This window comes from Perissodus microlepis, chromosome 11 (genome assembly GCF_051167445.1).
Source record: "Perissodus microlepis isolate ML-2025 ecotype Zambia chromosome 11, ASM5116744v1, whole genome shotgun sequence".
Lineage (NCBI taxonomy): Eukaryota > Metazoa > Chordata > Actinopteri > Cichliformes > Cichlidae > Perissodus > Perissodus microlepis.
In genome coordinates, this window is record NC_140471.1 from 7,005,247 (window position 1) to 7,026,942 (window position 21,696).

The window sequence follows — 21,696 nt, forward strand, 5'->3', positions numbered from 1 at the left end:
GACCCAACTCCTCTTTGTACATCTGTTTTCTTCACCTTTCTTCATCCATTGAAGCCCCCTCCCGAGTGACACTCTCTACTCATTAACAGAATTTAAACATTAGGTCAAGAAATAATGCAACCATATTCACCATAAGTTTACTTTTCTTAAAACATTTAATTTGATAGATTTTTTTTTTACAGAAATCTTGCTCCCTACTGGGATAATTATAAGTACTTAGAAACGTACGGGTCATTTAATCTTACAAAGATGCATTTAAATGTTTATTCCTTTGTCGAAAGCAGGTTATGCACACCGAATATACACGATATACATACTTTGATCCATTTATGTCTTGTCTTGGTAAGAAAGCGATACCACATATAAAAAAGCTACACATAAGAAATAGTAGCTATAATTTAAACTACAATTCAAGGGTCTTTCTCATGTCGTCGCAATTCGTGATGCGATTGGGGTACGTAAAAATATCCCTGAATAAAATGGGGAATAATTGGTGAGCAAAAATGAACTAAAACTACAATAAATATACCACCAAAAATACTTATATCGTGGTTTATATGTCGATTCTTATAAATCCTGTAACTTTAGAGCAAAATTGTCGAGGTATTGATTTTTTCCGGAGTATGGTGTCTGGCATCAGCGGAGAAACCTTCCCGCTCGCTTTTCCGCCACTGTTTAAACTGGTAGTTGTTGCTGTCAGAAAAGAAAATTTCTGCGAAAAAAGGCGAATGCATACAACGTTCCATTATAGCTCACATAAGAAGAAACGGCGTTATTTAATGTTTCTACCAGTACCCATGTCTAAGCCTGGCTAGTTAGCTTAGCCTAAAAAGCACAAATAATAGCAATAATGTCGCTGCCTCCAGAGAAAGCTTCCGAGCTGAAGCAAATCATTCACAACCATCTGCTCAAGGTGAGAAAACTATATAGATTTTATGGCAATTCGTGTTGTACACGCTGTACAGTTGAATGTTGAAGTCCTTAAGCATCATACAAATACACGGGTATTTCTCATGAAGGGGGGAAGCTAGCTGTTTATAGTGGGCAAATAGATTTTTATAAGCAGATAAAGTACAAATTCACACAGCACACAAGACCATTTTCGATCGTACATTTATTGCTGATTTGAATGAAAAATTGATTTTAAAAAAGTAAATGGAAAAAAGTAATGAATGAGAAAAGATTTTGCATCAATAATGCACCGAATAGACGATACTTATAGGTCTACTGATATAAAACATTTCCTGGTGGGTTTGCCTTCATATTCACACTTCCCAAAGTCAGAGTTTAAATGTGAAAGGACTGTTTTTAGAGGATGTTTAGAAAGCACAAACACATTTTTTTAAGTAGGTGAAGGAATTTTGTTCTTCTGTTTGTCAGATGGATATCCATGGGAAGATCCGAGAGGTGCTGGCTGAGACTGTGAGGGATGATCAAGGCCCAGCACGTCAGTCTCTGTCTGAGGCAGATTTCCTGCATGCTCTGCAGCGCAGAGGCATCATAGATGATATGATGAAAGATCTTCACTTTACTCAGGTTGCCCAGCTTTTTGGATGCAGTTTCAGACCTATTTTCCCGATTGTTTTTAATATAGAAGTATTTTTCATTCCATCCATTCAAAAATCGAACATTTACAATGTATTGATCCCCTTGATAGCTACGTTTTACTTTCAAAGTTTGCCTTCAGTATGGATTAAAAATATCTGTAATACAGTGTGTCAGTTCTGTCCCATCTTTTCTGACTGTTCTGTCGTGTCGTTTTGGCGTGGTAGGAAGCCGGCACAGAAGCAGAAACAGGATCACCTACAAAACCTGCTGCTCATTTTGTCAATAAAGATATCACTCATCTGAAAAAAAGTAAGAAACATTATTTGCAAACCAAGAAAATAATAATGTGATGCATAGACTGTTTTGCATAATATTATTCCTCTTCTGCTTTTCCCTTCTCAGCCAATATCGACCCATCAAGGCGATGTCTGTATCTCCAGGTGCTTGGAGGCAAAGCCTTTTTGGAGCATCTCCAGGAGCCGGATCCCTTACCTGGTCAGGTGTGTTCTACCTTCACACTCTACCTGCACTTCCGCAACCAGAGGTTTCGATCAAAGCCAGTGCCCTGTGCCTGTGAACCTGACCTCAAGGAGGGCTTCCTGTTAGAAATCCACAGAGACGGTATAGGTGTGTGTTAACCACCACTGTTTGTGTCACTCACAAATACTGTTCTTATTGTATTACTTAATAAACCATCTATGTACAGAGTATAATTTTACAATTTTTGTATTCCAGGGGAAAGTGGTAAGATGGCAGATGCGACCTCCATGCTGTCAATGTGTGACCCAGTGCACTTTGTGCTGATAAAAACAGACACCTCCAGTGAAACAATGCTTGTCTCATCCTACTTCCTGGACTGGAGGACTGTCCTAAGCTCGCCCAGTAGCAAGACCTGCTTTGCTGTAGAGCTGATGGGAGTTGGTGAGCAACAAACTCTCTGCACAAAGAGTTTCTAATGAAGGGTTCTTTTGATTTTATTTTTGAAAAACACAAGCAGAAGTCAAAAAATCATGCTGGATATCTAGCTGTATAGACCGGTTAATGTGTTGGTTGGAAATGAAAATTATCAACCTACAAAGTGCTGAATTCAAAGACACTCCCACAATAAAAGTGAAAAAATGATGCGGCAGTGCTCTGGGGTGAGGTGCTCTATTGGATTTAGTTGAGCGGAGGGGCCAGTCAGTGGTATAAATTCCTTCGTCCTCCAGCCTCCATACTCTCACCCCATGAGGCTGGGCATTGTGTTGCACCAGGCGGAATCCATGACCCACTGTATCAGTGTGGGGTCTGACACTGGCTCCAGTGATTTCATCCTGATATCTGATGGCATTCAGGGTTCCGTTGCCTAGCCTGTAGAGGTCTGTGAAGATATGCCTCCCCTGACCATCAAACCAGTCATGCCGAATTATGTTACAGGTGGTATCATTCTCCAAACCCCTTTGCATCTGTCACATGTACTCAGGGTGAACCTGCTGTCATCTGTGAAAAACACAGGGGCCATTAGTGACCTGCTAAAGATAATTTTGTAGTTCTGGAGTGCTCATCCTGTTCCTCCTTGCATAAAGGAGCAGATACCGTCATGCTGATGGGTTAAGGATCTAAGGATGTCCAGCTGTCTTAGAGTAACTGCCTGTGTCCTGGAATGCTGGGAGACACAGAAATCCTGGCAGGGGTTATTGATGTGGAGGAGTTGGACTAACTGCGACCTCTGTAGGGTCCAGGTATCACCTCATGCTATCAGCAGTGACACTGACACTAACCAAAGCAAAACCAGTGAAAAACAGTCAAAAAAAGATGAGGAGGGAAAACATGTCAGTGGATTATACTTGTAAAATTATTCCTATTTTGGGGGTTGTCTCACTGCTGCCCCTCCAGTGCACCTGTTAATTTCAGTAGCATCAAAGCAGCTGAAACGGATGAACAATCACCTCTGCTACTTAACTGACAACATCAATATCCTGAAGGTTGAACTCACTTGATGCTATACTAATTAAAACGTTCTTGTAATTTTATGAGTAGTTTATAATGGAGCGTAGGCTATATAATTCCAGTTACATAGGATATAGTAAGGGTGGGACATAATATCAGTATGGTAACATTCTGTTGTTCCTCCTGTGATACATTACCCTTAGACTTGGACTCAAATATCAATGTCTGCAGACACCCCAATTACTGGTCTGCCAGTCTGACTTCTCAGAGTCACTTCATGGCACGCTGTGGTGGAGCTATGATGTGGAAAAAGAATAATACAGTGTAAAAGTGGCAGAGAGCTAAATCAATGCAATGACACATTTTAAAATTGAATAATGGTGGTGGTACACCTACAGAAACACGATTTACATGGGGTCAATATTTAAAAGGGACTTAGAAACTGCCCCCTATTCCTGCGTCTCATGGGGCACAGTTGCACAGAATAAACGTGGTCTGTTTTGCATTCATGTAATGATATCCGTGTTTTCCAGTAATAATAATCTGATGTTACTATTGCCACTTAGTAACTTTTTAAGACAGCAATGTTTTTAACTGAATGCTGCATTTATTTAATCATGCTTCAAGATTTGAGTCTTTAGATGGATTTTATGACTAGGTCTCTGCTGTGCAGGAACACAAGCCCTCCAGAATTAACACCCCAAGTACTGTCCTAATGCGTAAGCCAGTGTAGTTTGTGTACCACTCATGCTGGAAAAAAGGTCTGGAAACACAAAAACCTTTGGAAAACTTGAAGAAAATTTGATTGGTAATGTCTGATACTCTTAAACATAACATCACATCTGTAGTGCTCTTTCCCTGCATGAGGCCATACTGATGCTCACTGATCATCACCTATATTAACTTAGCTTCAGCAACTCTTTCCCATATCTTCATGGTAATGGCCCCATCAGCTTTATCCCTCTGTAGTTACTACAGCTCTGCACATCACCCTTGTTCTTGTGTTAAACAATCTGGTTAAAAAGTCCACTTTCTCCTAGACATCTCCATACCTCCACAGGTATGGTGTCTGGACCAACTGCCTTTCTACTCTGCATCCCCTTATATCTGCCCTCCCATCCTCCTTACCAATCCTTGGCTCTTCCTGATTCACTGTCCTCCATCCATCCTCCTTTCTCTCTCATTTTCTTCATTCACCTGCTCCTCAAAGTACTCCTTCAGTCTTCTCAACTCCATTTCTTCACTTGTTTAGCATATTTCTAAATCTGTCCTGAATCACTCTAACCTGCTACACATGCTTCCCAGCTCGGTCTCTCTGCCTAGCCAATCGGTCGTTTTGTCATCCATTAGTATTCAGTCTCACATACAACTTAAAACCTTACAGACCCAACTCCTCTTTGTACATCTGTTTTCTTCACCTTTCTTCATCCATTGAAGCCCCCTCCCGAGTGACACTCTCTACTCATTAACAGAATTTAAACATTAGGTCAAGAAATAATGCAACCATATTCACCATAAGTTTACTTTTCTTAAAACATTTAATTTGATAGATTTTTTTTTTACAGAAATCTTGCTCCCTACTGGGATAATTATAAGTACTTAGAAACGTACGGGTCATTTAATCTTACATTTAATGATAAAACTTTGACTTTACAAATTACAAACCTGGCAATTTTGCTTTTTGCTTGTTTTTCTGGAAACATCTTTAAGTAAACAGTGTGTTTGTCACCAGGAAGTGAATCCAAAGTCCCGGCTGGTGTTTTGACAGTCAGCCTGGAGCTCTACCCTCCTCTCCCAGAGATTCTGAGTGCTGACATCATCAGCACACAGGTCAGCATCTATTTATTCCTCTGTTTCATTATTCATAAATCAATCTCCGTGAACTACCAGTGACTCATTACAACAGAATCCCATTAATGCTTTTTAAGAATCAGTCGTCCTCAGAGTGGAGATAAAGAGGCTGTAAAAGAAACATCACAGCCTTCGTTGTGAGGGAGTGATGTCACTGTGATTTTCATTTAGCAATCACTGGAGAGGCAGAGGGCGGCCGAGAAGGAGAGGCTCTTCTTGGTTTATGCCAAACAGTGGTGGAGGGAGTTCCTGGAGATCCGTCCGTCAAATCAGACCAAGCTGGTCAAGATTTTTGCACAGGTTTGTCTATCGTATTGACACCCCCACCCCGCACATTTTCATCACTTCATTGGTTGATTTGTGTTTTTAAAAGGAAGCATCTGTGCTCATTCTATTAACATCAAAACCAGTTCACCAAATATTTCATGTCACCTTCTTGGCCTTTCCTTTCCTCTGGGTGTGTGTCTGCACACTCTGCAGGATGAGAATGGCGTCAACAGGCCAGTTTGCTCCTACGTACGTGTCCTCCGGGCGGGCCGCCTCCTGGAGAGCCCTCGGCAGGCGGCCCGCTTCGTCAGCCTTCTAGCCCACGAGAAGGCTCCGGTGGTGGGAGGAGGAGGCAAGCAGGAGCAGTGGTGCACATTAATGGCTTTCCTGTGTCGAGGGAAGGTAAGGAGAGGTTCCCGGCCACTTGGCAGCCTCAGAGTAGGAATGATTCATTTTCCAAGACAGTGCATCCTCTGTACTGTTAGATCTCTTATTGTCACAGATCAAAACAATGGCAGATAATTACATCTGTTACCAAAGTTCCAGTAAACTGATATGTTACTTTTTTCTTCTAAATTAAATTCGTCATTTATCTGCCACTCACTGGGACTGTACTCAGATCTCATGAAGTAGAAAAGCCATTAAACACTAAATAAATCCTGGGATGTGATGCGACAAGTCAAGCGAGACAGTTCCTAAAGTTCTAGCTGTACTATTATGTTTTGGGCTTTAGTTAATGTTTACTCCAAGTTATCTTCAAGCAAGTCCAAGGCAAAGTCTAGATCTAAAAACAGTGCGCCACCATGCAAATGATGGTATCACTCGGCTGCTATTCAAGACCTTGCTGATGCAAACACAGACTGTGTTTCAGCTGATAAAAATGACAAATGAATGCTTCAAAAGGGGATGCATTGTTTCATGTAAATCACATACTGATGCGTTAAAAGAAAGAAACTCTGCATCAAAATGTCAGACTTCTTTTTCAGCACAGTGAAGCAAATCACGAGTTCACATATCTTTGGCAGGACATAGGTTTTTATCCACAACATACCAGCTGATAATGTCCTGCATTCGTCTGTTAAATTGAGACCTCCAAAAAAACAAACAGTATAGCTCTGCTGTGACGATGTTAGGTAGAAAGCAATTGGCTGAAAAGGAAGGGGAACAACAGTGGAGCTCACTGGCCTGATTTTAGGCTTGTGTGAGGAACCTCTACGTAACCCACAAAGTGGATGATGTTGTGCAGGTGCATTATGTGTTTTATATGCGCTGTCCTCTCGCTGTATTTCATATGCAGTCCCAGCCGATAGAAACAAATCTCACTCTCAAGTCCTCACTCTTTTTTGTGGTCAGTGTAGTTGGTGTAAATCTATTTGCCCCTCATGTTATTCCCTCACGTCCCCTTCCATAGTTTCAACAGCGTCCCTTTAGGAATTTGCTGACATTTGTGGGTTCCTTTGTTGATGCTATGATTATTAGTCCTTATACTGAAGTCATGATCTTTATTTTTCTCACTGACAAATCCAAGAGGTGCAGTGAAAAAGTAGCTTGAAATGTACAGGAGGATTTAACGGCACTGAGCAGGCCAATCATAGTTGTCAGGCTGCGACAGCCCGATGTGTAGTTGCGTTTCTAGGAAAGTGGATGTCAGGTTAAGGCGTAAGGTTTCAGAGGGGTTTTGCCGTTAGGACATAGCTGCTGCTTAGATTTCCCACTGAAGCATAAATTCTAGTAAAGGAGATGATCAGTGATGAAAAAGGCACATAGACATTGTTTTGGATAATTTTGCACTGTTTTTCACGCTGTTCCACTTCACTACAAAATATCTTAGTATATTAGGAGTTTTGTCCTAATGCTTGGTATGGTGGTTAGCACTGTTGCCCCACAGCAAGACGGTTCTGAGTTTGAATCCACGATCAATGGATCCTTTCTGTGTGCAGTTTGCATTTTCTCCCTGCAACTATGTGGGGACTCGGGCTTCTAGTTAGTGGTGTTAGGGTAATTGGTGATTGTTTGGATGGTTGTCTCTGGGTTAGACTGGCGACATGATAAGTGGAAAAAGATTGATGGACTTGTGGGCTAAGCTAAAGGACAGCAAAAGAACCAAACATAAACATTTGTGTTGCTCCAAATGTTTTTGACACTTTCACCTTGTGGCATTTGAAGCTAGTTAAGTAAAATACAAGTATTAAAATAAGGAGCTGGATTGAGCACTTTCAAGTGAATAGAATTAATACAGTTGCACGCACACACACACACACACACAAACAACCTAGCCTCACGTGATCTCAGTCATTTTCCTCTGGCAACACTGTAGATTTTCAGTGAAGTCACAAGTTTGCGTTGTGTTGGCCCCTAAAAGTAAAGTTTTGTTCCACAATCACAGAGCTTGATTTGGCCACGTTTACGCTAACCGCATTTCCGAGTAAGGCTGACTGTGTGGTTTCTGAGAAAGAAGGATTTGTGCACAGTTGACTGACTGCTGCATTCTCATTTCTCGACTAGATAGCGGGGAATTTCCCAGACCACCACAGGATAAATGTTCCCTGCCTCTTCTCTGTGTGAGCGGCTGGCAAGACAGACACAACACAACTCTCACAAAGTGGCCCTTGTCAGCTGTGATTTATGAGTTTCATTTGAGGGAAAATTAATTTAGCCTCATCAGTCCTGCTCAGCCTGTTCCGATGCTGCCGTCCATATTAGCACTTCTGGGGAACATCTATCATTCTGACTTGCCCGTAGCCTGAGCCAGCACGCAGCAGCAACAGTCCCCAGCCCAACCCAGGCTTCTTTACAGGAAAACTTGTACGAATGAAACAAGAGTTGCTTACTGTCATGGACAATTTAATGACTCCAGAACTTATTTCCTCTCCAGGAGGCTTCTTGTTTGAATTGGGTACTTCTGAGAAAGGTTAACAGTGTAGCGAGAACAAGATATTGTGTTTTGTTTAAAGAGACTCTTGTACTGACATGAGGAATTAGGCAAGGTCGGTGTGAAAACAGAATTCTGTCTGCTTAAATATCAGCATAAAATTAGCCACATGCAGCCAATGTGAGTTTAGGCCACACCTACACTTGTTCTGCTGTAGGAGATTCCAGCAGAGTGTAAATGCTGGTGGGAATGAAGAAACCAAGCTGTCACTGAGCTGAATTTAAATGCATAACAAGGACTTTACAAGGCTGTAATCAAGTTGGCTGCCAGAGATGCTCGTGAGATTAGCTTCAATGAACGGGAGTTTGTGGGACTTGGATTGGATTAAATAACAAAGATAATTATTTGAAACGTCTTTTAGATTAATAAAATAAACAAAAATGTATTTCATGATCCTTTTTACCAACTCCTATATGCCCAACATGCTCCACCTCCCATTTTTTCTTCTCTAAATTATTTCCCAAAAATCTGAAGCATTCTGTCAGTGGATCCTGACATCATCACGTAGGGATTCATGATGTGCTGTTAACCTGAAACAGGAACTACAAGAGGCGCTGAATGTGTCGTTAAATCGAAGCAGGAACTTGCATGGCAATAAATTCCCTGCAGCTGCTCGCATCATGTGGGAAATTTAAATGGCAACAAATACAAAAACAGAAAAATCTTAAGAAAATGAGCTATATTTATTTTCTTCTTCTATAAAAACAAAAAGATTCAAGAAGAATTAGATATTATAATATGTTGGAATCAAAGCTTCAATGATTTGGAATTAAATTAGTATTGTTTGGGTTTAAAGCCACAATATTTTTATAGCTTTAATGTTTTAAAATCAAGTCTTAAGGTTGTTTGAGAAAATAGTTAAAATATGTTGAGAATAAAGCTGAAAGGTTGCAAGGTTTTAAAGGGAAAAGGTTTTAATATTTTAAGAGTAAAGGTACATTTTTGGGAATAAAATTAATGTTACGATATTCTGAGAAAACAGTTGTAACATCTCAGATTTAAAGCAGTAAAATGTTGTTCATAATACTTCGAGATTAAAGCTTAAATCTTTCCAGATTCGACTCCTGTAATTGTGTGTCGTGCAGCCTTAGAGATAGAAACAGAGGCCCTGTTGAACATGGCAGTTCATTCTCCAGCCACTCACTGGCTTTCTGTGATTTCAACTACATCTCGTGATCTTCTGAGAGGGGAGCGTGCTGGAGGCTCTCTGTTTTGAGAAGTCACATCAGGATTAACATATGACCTAACTGAACCAGAAGACAAAAATGAACATTTCTCTTAAAACACAACAAACAACGGACTAATGTGATGAAGATATTTAGTTCACTTTAAACTACCCAACAGATCCCAGCATAACCCTCTGTCCTCCACAGGGGGACTGTGAGGATCACGCCACCCTGCTGTGCAGCCTCCAGCTGGGTTTTGGCATGGATGCATACGTGTGTGTGGGCACCAAAGCCAAAGGAGTGCCTCATGCCTGGGTCCTGACCCGTGGTACTGACGGGAGCATCACTTTCTGGGAAAGCCTGACAGCGCACAGGTCTGTTTTTTTGTTAATATAGTTAACAAATAAGCAAAGTAACTCACCCCCTTTCACGAGACCTTTGAGGGTCAGATTTAAACAGGACTTTTCTCAAAGGAAGTACAGCATAATTAACTATCAGGAAATGAAATTAGTTACTTTGGAGAGGATACCACTCTGTTATAAAAAAGGAAAAGGTTGTCTTCTCTTCTCGGTATCCCCTTTAACTAAAACCAGACACAGTCTGAGTTACAGTGAGCTTTTTGTGTTTGCCTCACTTACTTCATTAAACGGTCTTTGTGCATTAGTCAGCAGGATCTCTTGGAATCCCATGAGTGGATTTCTATGAAAGTTGGGGGCCAGGCTTTGAGCCAAGGAACAATTGATTACATTTTAGTGTTTCTTAAGCTCTTCCTCACCATGAAGCACTGGCCTAATGGAGCATGTTTTTCATTAGTTTGAATATCTGAGCTTAATATGATGTGAATTAAAGGATATATGAAGGACAAGGACATATGAACAATTTGTCACATTTATTTTACGTTATTTAAGAATCATGTACATCGTAAATATGAGAAGGTCAAGGAAGCTGCCTAAAATTAAAAAAAGAGAACAGACCATAGACATTTCTCACTCAGTAATATTAGTGTTTTGTTTCATTTCGTAATGCTTTTCTTTGCATTTCTTGTGTGTGATCAGATACCTCCACCGTCCTATAGATCCAGATGCTCCACCTCTGGCTCCCCAGCCTAAACCTTCCTACCCGTACCGCACTGTGGGATGTGTCTTCAACCACCAGACCTTCCTTGCCAACTGTCAGCCCTCTGATGCTGTGGAGCTCTGTGTATTTGACTTCCAGGTAATATAATGCACATCCGTTTTGGAGGTATGGCTGGAGGATAGCCATATTATATTGTTTTCCATGCTCCATTGTTGTATTTATTAATAAGAAAATTACTGTAGCGATTAAAGAGTGCCAGAGAAATATCATTACGCTATTCACATTTGTTTCGTTGGCAGGTGTTGTCTTAACGGTTCACATTTGGGGTTTGGCAAATGAGCCTCAATATGAAAATCCTGCCGCAATATCAACCAACGTAGAAAACCTAATCAAATAAGTACTGGTGATTTTTAGGCAGACAGAGGGCAAAGGTAGCCTGGAGCAGGGTCCTGTGGGCACAGAGCTCGCTGGAAGATTGCCATCTTCAATCAACAGAACAGGAGCCAGTTTGCGGGGAAGGAAATTGAATCTGTAACAGTTTCATTCATCAGCAACTCCCATTCTGTCACGCTGGCCTAAAGCAAAGCACCCGGTGGACAATGTAGTGGGTCTGTGTGAATGAGATTATCAGCTAAATGCCTCTTTTTCTTCCCCCTACCTGATTTTCTTCAGAATCAGTCACGGTGGAAAGCAATGAGTGAAGAGGCTCTGAAGTCTGTTTGTGCTCCAGGCTCCACCACCTCTCTGCCCCCTCTGCCTCCGCTCTGCTCCCCGTCTCTGGATCCAGCTGCAGCCAGCAACCAGCTGGAGCTGGAGATGCGCTACCTGGTATCTGAGCATAGGAAGGTAAAACACAGTGATGGAGTTGTTGGATGGTGGTAAACTCACCTGCACTCTAGAAAGAGGCCTGATTAGAGCACTGAGACAGATGAGAACACTGATAATTCTTTGAAACATCAAAATATGAATAAGTCATGATGTATGTTATTTAAACATCACTTATATTTACGTTGAAGAGATGAAAACAAAAATGCCAGATGACCATTATAACCTTATTTCACCTTTAGTATATAAGTGAACCATACCTTTGCTGTGTAGTTGACTGTAGTGTAACAGTTACTGAGGAATGTATCCACTCTGTGGGGTGCTCTCCTCCAGGACCTGGATCTTGCGACAGTGTGGGACGACCACCTGTCCTACCTGCTGTCCTCAGCTCTGTCAGCCTATGAGCTGGAACGCTGCACCGGTGTCTCCTGCGGCAACGAGGAGTTCCAGGACGCCGTGAGGAGGGCCGTGCCAGACGGACACACTTTCAAAGGCTTCCCTATACACTTTCTTCACCGTAACGCTCGTCGGGCCTTTGCCACCTGCCTCAGGTAATATACAACTAAACTAAATGTTAAAATATCACAACTAGAGAACAAAGCTGTATGAAAACTTTCAATGACTTTTGAAAGGTTGCCAGTGGTTATGTGGCCTCAGAGCCCAAACTTTTGCACAGTACTTCAGGCTCATCTTTACCTGTGGCTTTCCTGTAGAGGGTGTAAGAGACTGAAGTGCTGCACACAGACCAACAAACATGTTAATGTCTATGTTCTAATAGTGTCAGTATTGAGTAATAAATGATGCGCACACCATCTACTCTAAAGCATGATGGGAAATAGCCTCAAAATAAAAAGTGACCCTGTAAGATCCTGTCTTTTCCACAACATATACTGTAACAGTTTCACATGTTATACCTCCTGCCAGAGCTGAGAACACGAATATGATCACGAAAATAATAGACTCAAAAGTCATGCAGTTACTTCCTGCCTCTGTCATAGACAGGTTTCTAGATAACCTGCGCACATTCACAAACACTCAGCCTTCAGTTTTGTCCCTTTGTCACAAACAATCCAGAATATTAAACTGGTTTTATTCCCTGAATATTTTTCTCACACATTATTTTGCGTTCATTGCTCTGAATGTCTTATTTTTCATGCAGGTCCCCCTTCTGTGAGGAGATAGTGTGTTGTCGTGGCGATCACGTGAGGCTGGCTGTCCGCGTTCGGGTGTTCGTTTATCCCGAGAACGCGTGCGCAGTGTGGATCATGTTTGCCTGTAAATACCGTTCTGTACTCTGACCAGCAGATGGATGGCGCCCAGGAAACCCCGGCCTGTGTTGCACTTTGACCCCACACTGGATTTTAGGACACCACATGGACACCGGGACTCACAATGAGACTAAATTGATATTCAGCTCTACTATTGCACAGACATGTTTGTGGCTCTGCTTTGATGGTCGGGCCTTTATTTGGTAGTGGACTCATTTGTACAGACATTTACATTATTTATTTTTGCAAATAAACCCAACTTTGTTTATCCTGCTGTGCATTTTTTACATGCTTTATTAAAGACATTTAAACCTGTGTCACAAACACGAACAGGCTCGTTTTACTGCAGTTGCATGAAGGATTTAAATAATACAGAATTACCTGCTTTGGCAGAGCCTTCATTTACAGCAATCTCATTTAATCAAAAATAATGAGATACTGAGGGAATGATATGACCACAGTTGCTCCAAGATTGTGAGAACTAAACTAAATGAAACAGTACAGTATATTATAAAGATGCAAATGAATGTAATGAAATTATGTCTTTGAGTTTAAAATTTTTTTGCCACCATTTAATATAGACCTGTCACACAATGTCATATATCGTTAATAGAAAATATTGGCTACATGTGAAAGTATGTGATTAAACCACGCTGTATACTGCTGGAACAAACCAAAAATCTTTAAGCAACACAAAAATCCAGCACTGTCAAAAGTTTGAAATTTATGGACGTGGTGTGAAAGAAATTTATTGATTTAGTCTAGTCTTGCGGTGCCAAACACGTGGCTGGGGGGCCAGAACCAGCCTGCCAGAGTGTCCACTGTGGCCTAGAGTATCCCTAGTGACACAGACATTACCCATGAGCTGGCATTTTACCCCAAAGTCAGTAAAAGGTAGAGCGTTAAATGATAAAAATTGAGGCTTTTTTATTGTTAGTACCTCATTAAATAAAAGAATATTTCCTTTCTTCACTATTTTCTATCTTCTCTGTTTAAGCAGATCTTTTTCTGTAAAAAAGTATTAATGTATTAAAAATCTGGGTAATAAGCTGTCAGTACTTTTATCTGTAATCTGAATATATTTCTTAAAGCTAAACTTAAAATTTACTGCTGTACATGATCTTTTTTCTGGGAAAATTGAGCATTTTTTATTGATATCATCACAGGGCTGCTCATCATCAGTATTATAAGTGGAGGGTCTATTATTTTGACTGTACTTAATAATTAAACTTTGTTACAATAAAAGAAAGTTGTTGTTTTTATGGGTTGTTGGGCAGCAGCGTTACTGGTCCTGTCCACTTGAGTTTAAATTGGGGTTTTATCCCCCACAAAGTAAAATACGTTTGACAGCCCTGGTTTTAAAGGCGAGTATGTAAGGAGAGCACCTTGTGTTAAAGGTCATTAAATTAAATCAAACTGACATAATTAAGTTGTCAGTTTGTCTTTTTGTGAGAAGTGTGCGGGCAAATTTAAACTTGTATTAAAGTTGTTGTATTGCACTTGTAATAACTGTGATCAGCACTAGATGGCGCGTTAAGACAAATATTGGCAAACTGGAAGCAGCTGCAGCTCTGTCCGCCACAGCAGCCCTGCACGCATTATGCTTTGTAGGTTTTTTTGAATAGAAATAAGACTGGTTTAAATGTCTCATTGATCATAAGAGCATAAGAGTAGATTATGGGTTAAAATATGGGGGCTAAAAGACACAAAATATAACTGTAGAAAAAAAGGTAACGTTGTTAGAAAAACTTTAAAGAATGACTTGATTGAATTTATGTCCAAAATCATACCGTCTGTGAAAAGCAGAAGCCACAATAACATCATTATTTCAGCTTGTTCGCCGTTGAAAAGCCACGGGCGAACACTGTCCTTCAGTTTGACACTAGCTGATTATGAAATTGGAGCGAGGACGAAGTGACAGGCGCTTGGTTGAGTGAATTATTGTGTGGTTAGGAGAAGTCAACTCGGGAAAGTTTTGCCATAATTGAAGTGCTTTATTAATTGATGCGCAGAGAGTAGTTTTGTTGTTATGGAGTACTTTGCTTTGCTCATTTGTTTTTCTCTTTTTTTGGTCGCCCCCCTCCTCCCTGCTGTGTTCCTCTACTGTGCAGAGCTGTTCTGGAGATGAATCGTGCAGGGGAATCGTTGACACATCAGCCCAAACTTTGACAAGAAGCCTGTGAGGATGGCCAATTAATTCGATTTTTCCGGGAGCTAATTTGCAATTCTGCATTAGCCCCAGAGTTGTTCAACACAAGGATCAGGAGGGAGGCTGGAAGAGCAAAATAGAAAGCTAATGAATAATTCCTGCTTTTTTCTGAATGTCACACACACACACACACACACACACACACACACACACACACCTCCACTCCGCGCGTTACTGTGTACCACAGGAAGACTGCAGCAAAGGAAGCGTTTGATGCTGGGAACTCAGGTATGTTTTCAGCCCATATTAAACAGGAACGCTCAGGTGTAATTGACTAATAGGTCCTGTGGGAAAGGAGCTGCTCCATTAAAAACAGGAAGAGAAGCGGTGGGAGAGACTGGTTTCACCTTAGATCTGGTGAGCAATGTTTGCATTCAGGTGAGACGTTCAGATGCATTTTGCACCAAACCATGCGTGTAAGTGGAAACACAATGTAAATTTGGCTCATGAATAAGAAAAACTAATTGATTATGTGAAACGAGGATGGCATGTAGTTATAAAGAAGAAACCTGATATGGGTGAAAAAGTCTCGCGTTGTCGTGCACGAACTGGTTTTCACCCACACGAATTCATCTTCCTCTTCTCAGATGGCACAAGCCAATAACGAGTGCTTTTCCTTTCTCAGACATTTCACCTAGACTTAACAAGTGTTGTCAATAACATCATCAGGCACTATAATGGTGTTGATTGGGAGAAATATACCATAGCTCAGAGCCATCTTTAACACATTACTGTTTAGTGCGCCTGGCAGTCAAACAGGAATTTTTAAACGTTTTTGAACACATCAAGTACCACAGTGGTTTACCACATTTAATTATACTGCTAGCACATCGCACATTTTTTAAGAAATAAAGAAGAAATGTATGCAGCTATAGAGCTGTCAGTAAATATTTTGTCCCTTTACTGAAATCTCCAGTGCAGATGCATAACTCAGGAAGTCTCCATCCCTGGGGCCCATTGGGCATAACTCAGACTTCCTCACTGGTTCTGAATCCCCAGTGTTGTATATGTAATTACATTATACATTTTTTTCTGCAATCGAATTGAACTTAATGCCTTTTTAAAAAAAAAATGCTATTTTAATTAATTAAACAGATCAGTTGGCATGAAAAGTGAACCACTGACTTACACGTTTCTTAAACACCAAATTAAATAGTCTTTAATTTAGTGTTATATCTCCTGTGTGTGTGTGTTTGTGTGCGTGTTTGTGTGTGTGTGTGTGTGTGTGTGTGTGTGTGTGTGTCCTCAAAGAGCTGTAATAATGTGTGTGATCCCTATCTAGAATAGCTCCATTATTTGGCTTTATGAGTGAAACACTCTCAGGTGTAAATGTGAAAATGTGCTAAAACACGACATTGCGCCAACAAATTTTCAGGTTACAGCGGTAAACCCTGCTGTAGCAGGAGAGTTGATAAGTGACCAAAGCACTTTGTAACAATAGCCTTCATTATGTTTTTCTATCATTAGCTAAATTTTGCTCCCATGATCTAGTGATCACCTCTGCATGTGTCAAAGTGGTCCTTAAAATGTCATAAATACATTTACTAATAATAAAGGATTACAGGTTTTCAGACATCAAGAATATATTTAAATTTTTGTTTGTGCATTTCTATTCAACTTTATTGAAAAAAATTCTGTTTCTTCATTATTTTTGTTTCTTTTCACTCCGGGACCGTGTGTACATAATTTCGTTCCACCTCATGTTAACATGTGATGCGGATGACAAATAAAGCTCCTTGAATCCTTAATATAAGTAACACAAATAAAAAAAATCCTTCTGTTCAGGTTACTTGTACGTGTGGTCAGCCTGTTTAATGTTGCTGATGTTATCTGTTCTTTAAGCTTTAAAATACTTTTTTTGCTGTAACAGGCAGAATGTGTTCATTCTTCTCTCAAATGTTATACACTCTCACTTTAAGGACTGCTCTACCAAAATCTGAATTACCAGCCGCGCACAGTGGCCACAAAAGCACCAAACTTTATGCTAATATGCACAAACCTGAAAATATTTATACTCCAACTGACAAAAACTCCAAATTTGTGTCATAAATCAGTCATCAAGCTTTGGAAGTTGCTGACTGATTTCTGACTGTAACTTGAAGAGAGAACTGGTTTCAGGATTACTGAATGGATAACGGTCTTGGGGGAATTCAACAACAAATGATAACATCAGAGCGTGGATGTCAAACTCATTTTACATTTTTGGACACATACAGTCCATTTTTACATTTCACTATTTATATATCCACATTTATTCCTTCCTATATCTTAATAGAACAAAAAACCCAACTGTATGTCTCAGTTTTTCTTCATGGTAAAAATGCTGCTGTTGTAAATGTGAGCAGTTTGTCAACACAAGTCTTTGGGCTTAAATTGTGATAAGTAAATATGTAAAATTACAGAAAAGTTTTCTAGACTGTCCCATAATCTTTGCTAATTCAAAGGAAATGTCAGATTTTTAAAAATAATTTTAGTTATTAATATTATTATTACAATTGCAAAAAATACCCTACGCAAAAGCAAAGAAGAGCTTTTCTTGTTTATCTATTATTTAATTACTCTGGTGTAGTGTGGATGGACATGGGAGAGGTCTGTATCAGTAGGAAAAGCGGTAAAACATAAATTTAAAGTTTAGTTCAAAATTTCCTTCACATTGTTCAAAGCCATTCAGTCTTTGCTGGGCCGGTTCTGGCCCCCAGGCCTTATGTTTCCCCGTCCTGCTCCAGGGGATCTGCTTCACTCTCGCCAATTCACTTTGTTAATTGTAATCTAGATCCCAAAGTCCATCACACACTAAAACTCAACATTATAACAAAGAGGGATGGATCGACCGTTACTCATCTGCACAGAAAAGCCCGTCTGTGCTCACAAAGCGCAGGTGTATCTAAGCGCCGCCGTTTCCTCCGGTCATAGCAATAAGAAGTGAGTTCCCGTTGCTGGTCTCCTAGCTGCACAACCACCTCATTATTTTGTTGTCATTGAATGAACTTAATTCAATGTATAGGCCTTGGGCTCTGTTAGACTTTGTCAAGTAAATGAGAAGACTAATGGCGCATTTCCTTATCAGTTGTGTTTTTGTATTGTGGTAATATATCTGCTGACAGACACTGATGTATCAACTAATTACCGTATTGTAGCCATTAAAAAGGAGTGTTTAGACATTGGGCTCTGTAGTAATTTTCTGGTGTCTGTGTCTCTGCGTGTGCATTTCCTGATGCCATCTTTGACAGACGCTGGTGCTGATTAATTAAAAATTATTGAAATGAATGAAAGGATGTTACCTTTGTGTCAAGAACTGTAAGATCCAGCTATTCCATGCTTTACCTCCAGTTATGGTGATTATATGCTTATTAAAAAATTACATTTATATTATGTGCACTTATATGTTTCCTTTTTTGGAGACGCCCACACTCACTCTGCTTATACACGAATGACTCAAAGCTGATTATTAACATAGTATTTAGGGTATACCGGTAACTTTATATCTATTCAAGTACATTTCTTATATCTTCCTGCCACCCAGTGCCTCTCTTTCTCTTGTCTTATTTCTATTTTTGAAATGTAAAAATTCCTGCAGGGGGTAAAAGAAGAAGAGAGACTGGGGAGAGAGAGAGAGGGAAGCACTGGGCATTGGAGAGAAATGCAATGCATGGCCTGGAGCCTAACGAGTAATAAAGTCATTAATTCAGCTGATTAAGTTAGCCTTTGGGTTAAAGAAAAATCATATCCGTCTCCCTTTGAGATGTGACTGGGGAAGCACAGAAGAGGGAGAAGCCAGCTAATTAGTGCTGAAAAACAGGAGGGGGGCCAGAGAGGGAGATGGGAGAAAGTGCGTGTGTGTGTGCGTGCGTGTAATAGGGAAGAGGCGTAGGGGGTGCGTATAGGTGTTTCGAGTGAACTACTAATGAGGCATGTTTGGGGTGAGGGAGTGACAAGCTCATCAAAAAAGCCCGCTTGCCAGGCGAGCCATTTCTCTCAAAGAGTTTGCCCGGCTACCTTTGAGCCTGACGCTGCCACTTAATGATGTGAAACCAGAGAGAAAGGGAGAAGTTAGGGTGAAATGTCAGTTTTCTTGCAGTTTAATGAGCTTGTTGTTGGATGCAGGATAAGAAAGCACAGCGAAAAGAGCAACAGGAGATGCAGAAGCAAGATCCCAACCCCCCACCACCCCAACCTCCTCGAGCTATGAGAGGAGCTTGTTGAGTGTTAACTTGTAAAACTGTGCTGCTGAAATGACTCGTGCTTAAAAAATATTTAGTAATTCCAGATATCAGCATCTTCTTGGACTGTAAAAACAAACTCCTTACCTGATTTAAATGTAGCAGATCTTCTGTTCAAGATGGGATTTCAGTTCTGTTATGACCCGTTGTATTTGTGAAGTCTGCGGTGGTTGCCGGATTTCTTTCATTGTGTCAAAAAGGCAAGCCTTGATTTTCATTTTCAGGAAATGGAGAAAAGACACAGGGAGGTAAATCTGGCAAATAAAGCAGGTGGAAGAACAAGGCTGCGCTTTCACATGGGTACTGTTGCATGCACCACGTCTCTGCTTTGATCACCAGTTACTAGTAAAGGCCAGTGCCTATAAATACCGAAATGCACTCCATGTCCAAGGTAAATGTAAATCAAAGGATAATAGAATTTTTTTTCCTTCCTTTTACATCAACCATATACTTTAATCTTTGTCTTTCCTTGGGGAGAGTATATTTTCATTTTTGATGTGCATTTCTATTGTGGGTCAGTCTTTTATGCTTTTAAGGTTAAACATGGGTTTTCAGAAAGGTGGTTTCCTTCTTAAACTGCTTAGTGGGATTGCTGTTGCCATATGATAAGAAGACAGACAACGAAAGGAAATAAAAATATGTCCCAGTTTTGTTGATCTTGCTTTGCAGTACAGGGGTGACATGTTTCAGTCATTTCAAGCAGAGACTCAAGCCCCTCAGATTTTGTCTTACTGAAATAATCAAAAAAGCCACAAGGCAATATTAATGGCTGTGAAATACTATCAAAGAAAGAAATTAAGAGTAATTTTCTTTCTTATTTTCCAATGATTGCCATCAACAGTATTAGCATTAGAAGAAAAGACAAGTTAAACTACATGTAGACCATGAATCATCACTCTTTAAATTCTACCTTATTGAAACCATGTAGCTAATAGGAAACCACAAAAAAGAGACTCTGATCTAATGAATGAAATAAATAATGAACCACTCGGAGCAAAATGCTCCTGACTGAATAGAGGCAAAGTGGAAATTTCCCCTTGGTGTGATTTACTCATCTTATATATGCCTGTAGGACCATCTCTGCACAGAAACAGTATTACCATTACACGTGTATATTGTTACAGCATCTCATTTCACAAAGAACCATCATCATTTTCTGCTCCCTATTGGCCAGCAGAGGCAGCACATCAGTGAAAACATTCCTGCTCCTCACAAGGGAGCCGCTGACCTCTGCATGACTTCAATCTAACTCCTGGATTGTTTTCTATTGTGTGTCTCAAGCAGCGGGGAAACTGGGCTGCACTGTGTGCCAGTGGCAGGAGTCAAGCCTTTAATACTGAGCAGGATTACACTGCATGTAAGAACTGAGGAGGGAAGTGATTCCTAATAGGAGCAACGATGATGCCTTAAAAATGTGGGGCTATTCTTTGTCTTGTATCTTTGCATGACTCATTCAACATTTGCAGCTGATTATGTGCTTTGAATAGGGATGGATACTGTTACACTTTGAAAACACTGTGCGAGTATAAAAAAGTGGAACTGATTGAGGAGACTAATGAGAATTTATGGATTTCCAGAATGGTGACCACATCACATGAAGGACAACTAGGTTGGCTGAAGCATGTATTTTGAATAGATGAGGCATGATCCATCATGAACAACAATGTGTTATGCTTGCCACTTTTGAGACTCCTCAAAACATGGTCTATTGTTGTAGTTGGATTTAAAGTGAGTGTTTTTTGTGTGTAATTTTTAAGGAGACAGTTACTCGGTAGTTTTGTCATAACAAGATAATATACAGTAGATTAGACTTTGAATTGCAAGAGTTCAGAGCATTCAGTTTTGGACGGATAGATGGATGGATGGACAGATGGAGGGATGAACTGAAGAATGGATGGATGGATGGACAGATAGATGATGAATGGCTGGATGTTTCCAGATATGGATTGATATCTGAAAATTTCATGAGTACCTGGAAAGTTCTTCAGTGGTCGATGCCAGTCCACTGCAGAGTGGTTAGTTCAACAGTACTAAGATTTCCTTCATAGACTTTTCATGGATTTATTTTATCAGTGAAATCGATTCTCCATTAACGACATGATTCTTGCTAGTCTGTTTTGACCCTGTTTTTCCCAGTAATGAGATACTTTCAGATCAAAAACGCATCAGATATGTGAAAAGTAACACTTAGCTTCAACCTCATGGCAGGATAGTGTGGGTTATGGATGCTTTTTAAAGTGGCTAATGTTTTATGGAGATTTAAAACTTAATTAAAGTTAAAATCCAGTCACCTTTCTCACTCACTATGTATTAATAGACCTCTCTGCATTGAATCATATCTGTTATTAACCTCTGTCTCTCTTCCACAGCATGTCTTTTATCCTGTCTTCCTTCTCTCACCCCA

At 40.3% G+C, this 21,696-nt stretch overlaps 1 protein-coding gene across 1 annotated transcript; it reads left to right on the plus strand.

Annotated features, from left to right (window-relative positions):
* The first annotated feature begins 638 nt into the window (after positions 1–638).
* cep76 (centrosomal protein 76) lies at positions 639–13,131 on the plus strand. The gene is made up of 13 exons (XM_084943581.1): positions 639–913; positions 1,381–1,536; positions 1,773–1,857; positions 1,951–2,175; positions 2,284–2,469; positions 5,210–5,307; positions 5,500–5,628; positions 5,809–5,997; positions 9,901–10,067; positions 10,749–10,908; positions 11,443–11,616; positions 11,929–12,146; positions 12,755–13,131. Exons 1-13 carry the CDS (start codon positions 851–853, stop codon positions 12,891–12,893), a joined length of 1,989 nt encoding a protein of 662 aa, XP_084799707.1. The 5' UTR covers positions 639–850; the 3' UTR covers positions 12,894–13,131.
* Positions 13,132–21,696: the final 8,565 nt, after the last annotated feature.